The sequence below is a fragment of the Otolemur garnettii genome, unplaced genomic scaffold (assembly GCF_000181295.1).
Source record: "Otolemur garnettii isolate 467f Iridium unplaced genomic scaffold, OtoGar3 scaffold00046, whole genome shotgun sequence".
Taxonomy (NCBI): Eukaryota; Metazoa; Chordata; class Mammalia; order Primates; family Galagidae; genus Otolemur; species Otolemur garnettii.
The window spans coordinates 8,993,228-9,005,182 of record NW_003852441.1 but is presented as its reverse complement, the minus strand read 5'-3'; the positions used below and the strand labels follow the sequence as shown (position 1 = coordinate 9,005,182).

General features: G+C 38.8%; 1 protein-coding gene across 3 annotated transcripts in view; it reads right to left on the bottom strand.

Moving 5' to 3' along the window:
• Window positions 1–2,284: 2,284 nt before the first annotated feature.
• The window catches only part of MYH8 (myosin heavy chain 8), a 28,181-nt gene continuing 18,510 nt past the window's right edge, over window positions 2,285–11,955 (bottom strand). For all 3 annotated transcript variants that reach the window (XM_012806009.2, XM_012806008.2, XM_012806007.2), the window contains exons 26-38: window positions 11,461–11,587; window positions 10,189–10,307; window positions 9,859–10,055; window positions 8,323–8,506; window positions 8,073–8,238; window positions 7,848–7,972; window positions 6,724–7,032; window positions 5,844–6,047; window positions 4,746–4,871; window positions 4,487–4,657; window positions 4,199–4,303; window positions 3,552–3,647; window positions 2,285–2,562 (exon numbers count right to left, since the gene is read on the bottom strand). In XM_012806009.2, coding sequence (XP_012661463.2) covers window positions 2,413–2,562; window positions 3,552–3,647; window positions 4,199–4,303; window positions 4,487–4,657; window positions 4,746–4,871; window positions 5,844–6,047; window positions 6,724–7,032; window positions 7,848–7,972; window positions 8,073–8,238; window positions 8,323–8,506; window positions 9,859–10,055; window positions 10,189–10,307; window positions 11,461–11,587 — 2,079 coding nt within the window. In that variant the 3' untranslated portion in view covers window positions 2,285–2,412. The remainder of the gene's footprint in view (window positions 2,563–3,551; window positions 3,648–4,198; window positions 4,304–4,486; window positions 4,658–4,745; window positions 4,872–5,843; window positions 6,048–6,723; window positions 7,033–7,847; window positions 7,973–8,072; window positions 8,239–8,322; window positions 8,507–9,858; window positions 10,056–10,188; window positions 10,308–11,460; window positions 11,588–11,955) is intronic.

Below are 11,955 nucleotides of genomic sequence, written 5' to 3'. Positions count from 1 at the left end.
AGTGTTTTTTCAGGTTCCCGTTTGTCATCTGTATATCTTCTTTAATGTTAAAATGTTTTGTCTCTTAAAATACTGAGTTTTTTTTTATTGAATTTTTAGGTTTATATATAGTATATTTTGGACATAAGTCTTATCAGGGATATAATTGCAAATACTTTCAGTCTGTGGCTTGTCTTTTCATTCTCTTTAACAGTGTTTCTCAGAGTGCAGAAGTTTTAAATTTTGATCAAGTTCAATTTATTAATTTTTTCTTTTATGGCTCATGCTTTTGGTGTTATATCTAAAAAAACCTGTGCCTAAGTCAAGGTCACAAAGATTTATATTTACTTCTGGAAGTTCTTTTGATTACAGTTTTGATTTTCTCTTTTTTTTTTTTAGACTTTTTTTATTATTATTTTTTGTTGTTGTTGCAGTTTTGCCAGGGCTGGGTTTGAACTCACCACCCTTGATATATGGGGCTGACACCCTACTCACTGAGCCACAGGCACAACCCCTTGATTTTCTCTTTGATCCAAAATGTTGTTTGAGAAATAATTTTGAAAATTTTTTCTCTTTTTTTGTTTTGAAATTTTATTATTAATTTTGTACATATAGTAGGACCTCTGTAGGTTGACCACCCAAGGGACTTTAACTGTTGAACATATGGAGGTGTTTAGCATAAGGAACTAGGCCTACTGTACTGATACATACATGTGGTGCATGTTTGGTCTATGAAAATTAGGTCAACATAAGGAGGTAGTCAGTGTAGGAAGATGGTCAACTATGGAGGTTTTACTATATTTGAGATTGTAGCGTACACAGTGTATACTGTAAAGGATGAAGGCTGATGGGGTTGAGAAGTTGAGGAAGAGTAGATGCTAGAAGCAGAGGAGGGAGTGGATAAAGTATACTCTTGTCTAGATTGCAGTTTTTATTCTGCTTCTTCTCTTCAATTTTTTTGTTTGTTTGTTTTAGAGGCAGAGTCTCACTTTGTTGCCCTTATTAGAGTGCTATGAAATCACAGCTCACAGCAACCTCTGGGCTTAGGCGATTCTCTTGCCTCAGCCTCCCAAGTAGCTGGGACTACAGGTGCCTGCCACGACACCTGGCTATTTTTTTGTTGCAGTTTGAACCCGCCACCCTGGGTATATGGAGCCGATGCCCAACTTGCTGAGCCACAGCGCCGCCCTCTTCTCTTCAATTTTGGAGGACAAATTTATCATGTTATACTCTGCTAAGCCTTTCTTATCTTGTCCCTCCTCATCCCTCTTTTCATAAGTTCATTCTTTCTCTTCCTCTATATCTCTCATCTGGTCTGAAAATCTTATGTAAGCTACCTTCAATAAATCTAGAATCCATCCACTTATCATCTGCTGATGCTGTTTTTCTGGTGTAAGCCTCTGTCATTTTTATATTTTGTTTTGGAGTAGGCTCCTAACTAGTTTCTGAGTTTCTACCTTTGCTTCCTTCAATCTGTTCTTAACATAGCAGCCAAAGTGATTCCTTTAAAATGCATATTAATATCACTTCTCTGTTCAAACCCCTCCAAGTCTTTCCCACCTCACTCTGAGTAAAGGCAAGCATCCCTTGTGTGGCCCTGAGGCCCTAACTGGGCCCCTGGTTCCTCTCTTAATGTCATAACTGTCTGTCTTGCTCATTCTCTTCCAGCTCTGCTGATCTCCTCCCTGTTCCTGCAACACGCCTACTTGCCCTTGCCTTGGAGCCTTTGCATTTTCTGTTGCTCTTTCGGCCCAGAAATGCTGTGTACTCATAGACTCATTTTGCTTACGCTATTGCCTCCTTTGGGTCTTGCTTAAATGTTTTCTTAGTAGAGAGGCCTTATCTGACTACTCTCTATAAAATACTAAAGTAACTGCCTGCTGCCTACTTTATTTCCCAGCAGCACTTGTCATCTGACACATTACATATTTAGTGCCTTTTTCTCCTTGTGGAATATAAACTCCCAGAGAGCAGGAACTATGTTTGGTTAAACATAGTTTAACCACAGGATTAGAACAGTGTCTGGAACATAATAGATGCTCTGTATCTATTTGTGGAGTAAAGGAATGAGGTTATCTGGAGGAACTTCAGGAGTGTTTTTCTTAGTAATTTGTAACAATCTAGAGAGATTGATAAAGACAAAGCCTCCAAAAGACATTTGTGTGTTTGGGTGGAGGGGCTGGAGAGAAAGATGGAGGTGCAAGTATAAAACACTGAATGCTTTGCAATTAATATTAATATTAAAAATTAATAACTAGGTGAGAACTGTGAGAGTAAATAATTTTGCAAATAAAAAGTGAAAATCTGGCTTAATTTTAAATTTTATAGTTTTTATTCTGCATTAAGAGGAAAATAAACATCACAAAGCAAATGACTAAAAATAGCACATTATGTGCATTTCTTCAGCCACTTGGCAGCCTTAGGCAGGTATGTTTACTCTGCACTGAGTTTTGTATGAATCTCCCGGCTCTTCACTCGCAATTTGTTGACCTGGGACTCAGCAATGTCAGCGCGTTCCTCTGCCTCTTCAAGCTCATGTTGGAGCTTGCGAAGTTTAGATAGATTAGTGTTGGATTGTTCCTCCTGAGAACAGAGGTAAAATTGGGAGAATTAGACTTCGTGGTTCTCATTTGCACCTGTCACTAGGCAGGATCATTTCCTCACATCAAATATTTTCTTCTTATGGTCTGTTTGCCATGTCTGACTTCAAATTTAGACAGGATTTGTAACTCAAAATACATATTTTACTTTAAAGAATGAAAGGAGAAATAGTTCGGAAGTGGAGGAGACAGCCCATGTATGTCCTGAGTAGAAAGCAGGAAGAGATCCATGCCCTCTTACCGAGTTCAGTAAATAAATGTAAGGTCACGTTATACCATTGCAGAAATCCCACTTAAAAATTTATTTTTGTTGGCCAGCTATATGTTTTGACTCTAGTGTATAAAGAAAGGGAAAGGGTGGGAAGAAGGAAGAAAGTCTTCCTCTGTTTGTTTGGCTTATTACCATTTATGTCTTTTTCTTTCCTTTTACCTTTGCTTCTTTCCTGCCTACTTCCTACCTATTACATATGTCTGAAAGAATGGAAGAACAAGCAGAAAAAAAGTGTCTCTGGAGAATCTTCTAGCGTGTTCTTATATGTGTAGTAGCTACAGCAAATGTGGGGAGAAGAATCCCTGCTGGCGACACTGGTACTGAGTGAATGAGTCAGTTGAGGTAAAAGATTGATATTCGGCTTCTGAGAACATTTGATTTTGAGTAGTCCAGAAGAGGAGGAATATTTATCCTGGTGTCGGAGTTTCTACTGTATATTCATTGCAGCTATCACATAAGGTTGGTTATTAGAAACTTTTCCCAACCCTTACAATTTGCTTAATAATAAAATTATCTTCTCTTGGAGTCTTACTCTGTAATTAGGATTTGGGACATAAATTCATATTTATAAAATAATTCCTCTTAAAATATGAGTAGTAGATTTTTACTGTGTCTTCTTCTTTCTTAACACATTCTTTTAACACTGTCTGTCTCCTCCAAAAGAAGTTTGCTTCTTTCCTCAAGGGCTTAACGATACTTACAGCCTCCTCAGCTTGTCTCTTGTATGATTTCACCTTTGCCTGTAATTTATCTACCAAATCCTGCAGCCTGAGAACATTCTTGCGGTCTTCCTCAGTCTGAAAGTTTGAAAAAACAATGTGCATTCAACTCAGAAAAATAAGCCTACTGTGGGTGTTAAAATAAATCATTTGGTATGATGGCAGATTAACCTGGGGTGAACTTGAGCAACACCAAGGCTTTCTTTATAGCATTAGCAACAGCATTCTTGTTAAATGTTTATAATGTGAAAAATGCTGTATTAGGGAATTACATACATTTCTAATTCTTACCTCCCTATCTTGGAAAGTAGATGCTGGTATCCCTATCTTATAGGTGAAGAAACTGAGGTGTAGTGTGTTAAGTAACTAACTCAAGTTCAAAAAGCAAGAGAGGCCAAACTAAGACTGATACCTAGTTTTAAAAGCCATGCTCTTTCCTCATGCTGTTTTCTGCAGGCCTCCCTAACCTTCCTAGCTTGGTACAGGTCTTTGATAAGGTCTGTGTCTTTTACCCTGTATATGCACTGAGTTAATGTGTGTTTGTTTTGGGGTGCCACATAAATTGTCATCAGGTTTTGAGTTTCCCTTTGGGGAAGGTATTAGATATTCTAGAAAGCTATTCCCTTTACCTGGTAAGTGAGTTCCTTTACTCTTCTCTCATGTTTCCGTAAACCTTTAACAGCCTCAGCATTACGTTTCTGTTCATTTTCAACCTCTCCTTCAAGCTCACGTACCTGTGACCAAGAAAAATTTGTACAGTCAGTTTTGGGGGGATATTAATTAGCTTGGGACTACTGAAGGTATGGGGTGGGTGTCCCCAGCCTCAGGGTAAGAGTGGGAATTATATGTAGGAAGAGAGAAGGGAAGAAGGAGTGCTGTTTCTCTCTTCCTAGATTCAGAAAGATTGATGCACCCACCCTGGCCTCCAGTTTCTGGATCTGCTTCTTCCCACCCTTCAGCGCCAGCTGCTCAGCCTCATCCAGACGGTGCTGCAGGTCCTTCACTGTCTGCTCCAGGTTCTTCTTCATCCGCTCCAAGTGGGCGCTAGTGTCCTGCTCCTTTTTCAGCTCCTCAGCCATCATGGCAGCCTGTACAGCAAATAAATCAAGAAAATAATGGACCTTGATGGTAGCAGGAAACAAAAATGTCAGTAAGTCAAATGCTTGTCTTGCTCACATCAGTGATGGCCTTCTTGGCCTTCTCTTCTGCATTGCGTGATTCTTGGATTACTTCTTCTACTTCACTCTGGAGTTGTGAAACATCATTTTCTAATTTCTTCTTGGTATTGATGAGGCTGGTATTCTGTTAAAAATAGTGAAAATTTACTATTTCAGTTTGCCCTTTTGGAATTTTATAAATGCCTTTTTTTGTGGGCTCTTGACCTGCTGGCAATAATTAACTAAACTTTAAATATTTGTTCAGTGCAATATATTAATCATTTGCAAGGCAGGACCCTCTTCCCCAGTGTCCATTTGATTTATGCATAAGGACTTCTGAGGTTTAAGAACATCTGTATTAGACATTAATTAATTGCTTTCTCCATTATATTTTAACCAGACATGACTACTTATTCTATCCTTAAAAGGTTGGAGATGTTACAAAAAAATAGATTTCTTTTTGTACTTGGCACTGAAAGTTAGAAAAAAATGTATTTTCTGTGAAATTTCCTTATTTGTTCCCTTGGAGATTACTGAGTTTATCTTATGAACATATCCATAAAATTTCAACTCAGTGGTTCTCAAAGGGAAGTAACAATACCTCAGCAGGTATTTGAAAATGTTTGTGGACATTTTTATGTCAGAATGACAGATGGGGGGGGTGCTACTGCATTTAATGCTTGGGCAAGTGTGGAATGCTGAATGTCCTGCGAGGCACATGGACAGTGAACACAGCAATGTGAAATGTTGAAGTGCCCCAGTGAGAAATACCACGTGGGACATTTCCAAATTTTGGAGCCAGCAGGCATCTTTACTGAAGTTCATTTCACTTCATGGTTTCCAAAATAATCTAAAAAGCCAAGCCTTATTTTTGATTAAAAAAGTAGTATCTCTTTTTGGGAGTAGAAAACCCCCAAAAGACACACAGGAACACACACCAAAAACATCACCCATAATGTCATCACTCCAAGAGGACTGCAACAAATATTTTAGAATACATACCCATGCATATTTAAACACACATACAGGTATGTATTTATAAAAATGAGGTAGTTTTGTATTATAATTCTGATTTAGCATTTGCAGTGCTGGCTTTTGTTTGGTATGAAGGTCTTACCTGGGTGTGCAGGAGCTGGACGCGCTCACTGGCATCCAGGAGCTCCTGTTCTGCCATCTTCCTGCTCCTCTCCGTCTGCTCCAGAGTGGCCCGCAGCTCCTCGATCTCGGCCTGCAGCAGGTTGGCTCTGCGCTCTACCATGGCCAGCTGCTCCTTCAGGTCCTCCTGGCCCCGGAGAGCATCATCCAGGTGGAGCTGGGTGTCCTGTTAAGTTTAAAAAACAAAAAAGAACCTGTATGTTCTGAAGAAAATGTGAATATCCCAGGAGATGAACTAGAAGAATGTATTTCTGCCAGAAACAGAGGATGATATGCCTGACATTTGAATTTACTTGAGGATGGTGATGTTATTTGTTTAGGGTAAGAGAGTTATGAGGAGACAGATTCTTGTTCTCTCTCTGCCATTAACTGATTATTGTTTCATGTGTGAGTCACTAATATCTGTCATCTATAAACATTTTCCGTATGCTCTATCCAGTACCTGACATCTGTTATTTCATTTGATCCTCACAGTAACCCTGTGAGATGAGTAGTTTCATTTTTATTTTGAAGAAGAAACAGAGTTCTGAGAGGTTAAAAGACTTGCCTAAAATTAGGCAGCTAGTAAGTCACAAAACTGGGACTCAACCCAGGCTTGTTTGGTGGCCAAGTTGGTGTACTTTGTCTCCTATCCTACCTTACTTAATCTCTGGGCTTCTGTTTGTTTTCCTATATAAAATTTTCTTAAAAATACATTCTATATATGTTTAGTTTAGCTACCTCTGTGCTATCAGCTCTATAAAATTTGTTAAGTGAAAAAAAGGATGGTTTGACAAGGTATTTGGGGAGTGGAAGACTGGTAGCTCCTGATTCTTCTGAGAGGCTAATGTGGGCCCCTTTACCTTCAGGACCCCTTGGGTGTTCCTGTAGTTCCTCAGGGCCTCAGCAGCCATGCGGTTGGCATGGTTCAGCTGGATTTCCATTTCATTGAGGTCTCCCTCCATCTTCTTCTTGAGCCTGATGGCATCGTTCCTGCTCCTGATCTCAGCATCCAGGGTGCTCTGCATTGACTCCACCACTCTGATGTGGTTTCTCTTCAGCTGGTCAATCTCCTCATCCTTTTCAGCAATTTTCCTGTCGATTTCTGACTTGACTTGGTTCAGCTCAAGCTGGATTCGCAGAATCTTTCCCTCCTCATGTTCAAGAGATGCCTTAACAAAAGAGTGACCAATTAATAAGGGAAAAGAACTTGAATGTTTGGTGTATATTTCCTTGTGAGACAAACTCTTATTAGTATAATCCAGTAGTTCCAAGAATTCAATAGGTAAATCATTCTTTTGTTCATTCAGTCACAGGTTATATAGGGCAGCTCCCTGTAATAGAGGTGCTTTGTTTTATACAAAAACTATTCATATTAATACTAATAAAATTAAATGATTAAATTTACATGTAGAAAACATGAACTCTCAATATGTTTTATAAATTAAAATGTTCATGTGTGATACACTAATTCCTCATCTAGAAACTATTGGTTTTAAAATATGCATATACTTTTTCTGATTAATAATATATGTTTATTGTAGAATGTAGAGTAGTCCATAAAAACAGAGAAAAACAACCCATTGTGGCCCCACTCAGAGATAGTCATTTTAATGTAGTGTATTTTTCATAATTTTTTCTACTTTTATGTATTTTTACATAATCAAAATTATATATGCAAATTTGTATCTTAAAAAATTACTGTCTACTATAAACATTTCCCCATAATAATCATATTTACTGTCCATATAAAATCCCTTAATATGGGTGTTCTGATAATTTCAAAATAATTTGCTTATTTTTGTTCTTAGATTGGACTTTTTATCTTAAAGCTTTGGCTTCATTTAAGATTATTTTCTTGAGAAAACTTCTTAGAAATAGAATTGATGGGTCAGTGTATTTACATACTTAAGGCTTTAAGTAACTACTGCCAAAATGCCTTTCATAAAGGTCCTACATGTTTAAATTGTCCCTAGCTCCACAATACCTCTGCTTCCTCTAAGGCAGCCTGAATTTCACATTTCTCTTGTTCCACTTGCTTCTTTACTTTCTCCAATTCATGGATTTGCTTTCCTCCCTCCGCAACCTGCTCTGTGAAGTCAGAAATCTCCTCTGTGGAGGGAAAAGACAAGGGAGAAGTGGCCAGAAAGATGGCAACATGAAAGGGTCCTTCTGGGGCTGTGTGCGGTAGGTTAAGGTTATGAGGACTCACGCTGCAAGTTCTTATTTTCTCTTTTTAGCGTTTCAAGTTGATCCAGGGCTTCCTCATAGGCATTTTTCACCTTGAACAGCTCAGTGCTAAGAGAACGCGACTCCTTCTGGGAGGCCTCCAGTTCAGCTTGAGTTTCCTCATACTTCTGTCTCCATTCTGATAGAACCTGAAAAGCAATACATCATCAGCTGATGCAAGGAGAAAGGAAGACCAAATAAAGCATTCGTAAAGTTGAAGCAGACTGGGCCACTTTGTCAAAGTTCCTCTGCTTCTTATCCAGAGCTGCACAGGCCGCATTAGATCTTTCCACATCAAGCATGAGGTCTTCAACTTCATTCTGTAGCCTCTGCTTCGTTTTTTCAAGGGAAGCACATTTGGCATTCACGGCTTCTACATGTTCCTCAGCTTCCTGCAGACGCTGGGCCAGCTTCTTCCTGAAAAGTTAGGCAGTTAAGGAGAGTGGCCAAGACAAGGAGCAAAGTGATAATCTCCTTGGTCCCTTTTCATCGTCCTGTTTCTATATTGGCAGGAACACATGGTTTTCAAAACTGTGGCAGTCAGCACTTCTTTCTATATTGATAAACTGTATGAGAAATTCGAAAGTGGTGAACAACTGGGTTCAAGTCCTTGGTATATTTTTGAATTCTTAGACACTCCCAATGGTGCTGCCATTGTATGTGCCTTACTACATATGGAATTCTGGAATTTTCAAGACTTCTGGTTGAGTATAGTTGTGGAAAATGATTAACCTGGACAACTTATTGATTGATTTATATATACCTTCTCATTTCTTTTTTGTTTTAGAGACAGAGTCTTGCTCTATCACCCAGGCTGGAGTGCAGGGGTGGGGTCACAGTTCACTACAACTTTGAACCCCTGGGCTCCAGGAAATCTCCTGCCTTAGCCTCCCGAGTAGCTGAGACTGACTATAGGAATGTGCCACACTCAGCTAATTAAAAAAAAAATTAATTTACTTTTTTTGTAGAGATGACATCTTGCTATGTTGTCCAGGATGGTCTTGAACTCCTGGCCTTAAAAAAAGATTTGAGGCTAACTAGACATTTTAATCAGCAAAAATATACTGAGAATGGTTTACTTTTTCAGACTTCCCATTTCATTTTATGTACTTTTCCCTCTAAGAATAGCCAGTTTCTTCTAATCATATATATTTGGACAGTCTCACCATACCTCTTTTGAAATTGGGAGGTAAATCAGGACAATTCATACAGTTTAAGCAGAGGCAGATTTTTTTTTTCTAAATTGTCTACAGTCTTGCTTCATTTACAATTGTATGCCAGGTATACATCTTTAAGGTAGAGAAAAGCCTTTAGCTCTGATGCTCAAAAAGTCTCCTTTGGTCTATACAGAGACTAAAGATTTACTCTATTTAGACAAACACTAGACATTATGTATGGGTTGGTGTCCTCCAACATGACTTTTAAGATGTCTGTCTGTTCAATGATTAAGAAGGTGGGCTCTGGAATCAGAAAGTCTGGTTCCAATCCCAGGCTGTACCATTTACTAAGCATCTGCCCTTGGGTTAGTTGGTTAACATCTCACATCCTCAGTTTTCTCATCTGTAAAATGGGGATAAGAATAATGATAAAAACATAATATGAAAGCTAAATGAGCTGATATATATATAGTATTTGACACATAGTATGAACTTACGAAATGTTAGCTTTTGCTATTGTAATATTATTATCATCAATATCATAACAGCGGTTGCTGAGCTGGGTAGCTAAGAGAACATGTCTTTTCCTCCTATAGATTTCACAAAACATACTTGGCCTCCTCCAGCTCCTCTGTGCGCTGGATGGCATCTGTCTCGTATTTAGTCCTCCACTGGGCAACCTCACTGTTGGCCTTGGACAGCGCCCTCTGCAGCTCAGCCTTGGCTTCCTGCTCCTCCTCATACTGTTCCCGCAGTAGGTCACCGTCGTGGCGGGAGGACTGCAGGGCATGTGCCAGGGCATTCTTGGCCTGTAGCAGCAGTTCAGTGGCTTAAATTCATGTTTTCAGTGATATTTAATTTATACACCCAACTGGGCATGCTTAGATTTGATTAGTCAAGAAGATCTTTGGGGTATAAAAGAAGATCTTTGGTTAAACTCACTTTAGTTTCTTCCTCTAGCTGACGTTTCAGCTCCTCAATCTGCTGAGTGAATGCTTGTTTGCTCCTTGAAAGCTGAGAGACTAAAGCATCTTTCTCATCTAATTGTCGTGAATATTCACCTAAGAATAAATGAAGTAAAGACATTTTTTAATTTCCTAAAAGTAAGCCTGAGGCTTCTATATATCTTTTGTGTATCTGTGTATGTGTGTGGGTGTATACGTACACACACATACAGATTGAGTATCCTTTATTGAAATAATTGAGACCAGAAATGTTTCAGATTTCAGATTTTTTCAGATTTTGGAATATTTACATTATACTTACTGGTTCAGCATCCCTATCTGAAAATCTGAACTCTGAAACACCACAATGAGCATTGCTTTCGGGTATTATTTTGGTGCTTCAGGTTTTAGAGAATTTCAGACTTTAGATTAGGGTACTCAATGTGTATGTGTGTGTGTATAAAGACATACTTTATCTGTTTCTGGTTAGAACTGAAAATTTAGAAACAGTTACCCCCAATTGCCAAAACATGGAAGCAACCCAAGTGCTTATCAACACATGAATGAATTAATAATAAACTGTGGTATGTTTACCATGGAATGCTATTCAGCCGTAAAAATATTTGTATTTGTATTTGTATTTACCTGGATGGAGCTAAAACACATTCTTTTAGGAAAGTATCAAAAGAATGGAAATGCAAGTATATAATGTACTCAATACTAATATGAAATCAATAGAAAAACAGCTACATGCCCACACGAGAGAATGACACAAGTATATTCAAGTGGGGTGGGAGGGAGGGAAAGGGACTGGCATGCTGTCACCTAATGGGCACAACATAGGGGTATACAGCACATCCCCTGAGTGTAGGGCTCAACTACAATTTGAGCTTTAGGGTGGCGCCTGTGGCTTAAAGGAGTAAGGCGCTGGCCCCATATGCCGGAGGTGGTGGGTTCAAACCCAGCCCAGACTAAAAACTGCAAAAAAAAAAAAAAAAAGAAAATTGAGCTTGGGAATGCAATATGGCATGATCATTTGTATCCACATATTAATCCAAATATAACAAAAATTAAAAAAAAAACGGTTGCCATAGGAGTGTAACAAGTAAACTTCTATGCTTAGTCTTTTTTTTTTTTCCTTTTTGACCTTCTCAGCAAATTCTGATTGTTTATTCCTCATCTAAAAATGGAAGTTTTGCTGTTTATTAGGATCTCCGGAATCCTTTTTTCTCTAATCCATGGTTTGGAGCCCCAGAGAAGGTGTCTTTACCCGCTTCAGTCTGCAGGCGCGCTCTCTGTGCTGTCAGCTCGTTTATCTGCCGCTGCTGCTCCTCTTCCCTGGTCTTAAGTTCACTCACTTGATCCTCTAGAGTGCGGCACATCTTTTCAAGGTTTCCCTAAAGGCAGTGAGAGATTAGACGTAGAATATAGTAAAAGAAGGTTAAAATGTGATTCTTAATATATTTATGAGTGAATAAATTTATGTCAAGTGTGAGTAGAAAAGTTTTACATCAACTCTTTGGAACATGCCAGAACTCAAGCATAGTGAGTGTATAATGTCCCCAAACTGGTCATTGTTGGAGACTATTCATTTATCCCAAGGATGTTGATAAGCCCTTAAAGTAGATTTTGAAATTCTAATGGGTCATTATTAACATTTAAAAAAAAATTAAGTAGTGGCTCAGTGCCTGTAGCTCAGTGGTCAGGGCCCCAGCCACATACTCCAGGAGCTGGTGGGTTCGAACCCAACTCAGGCCTGCCAAAC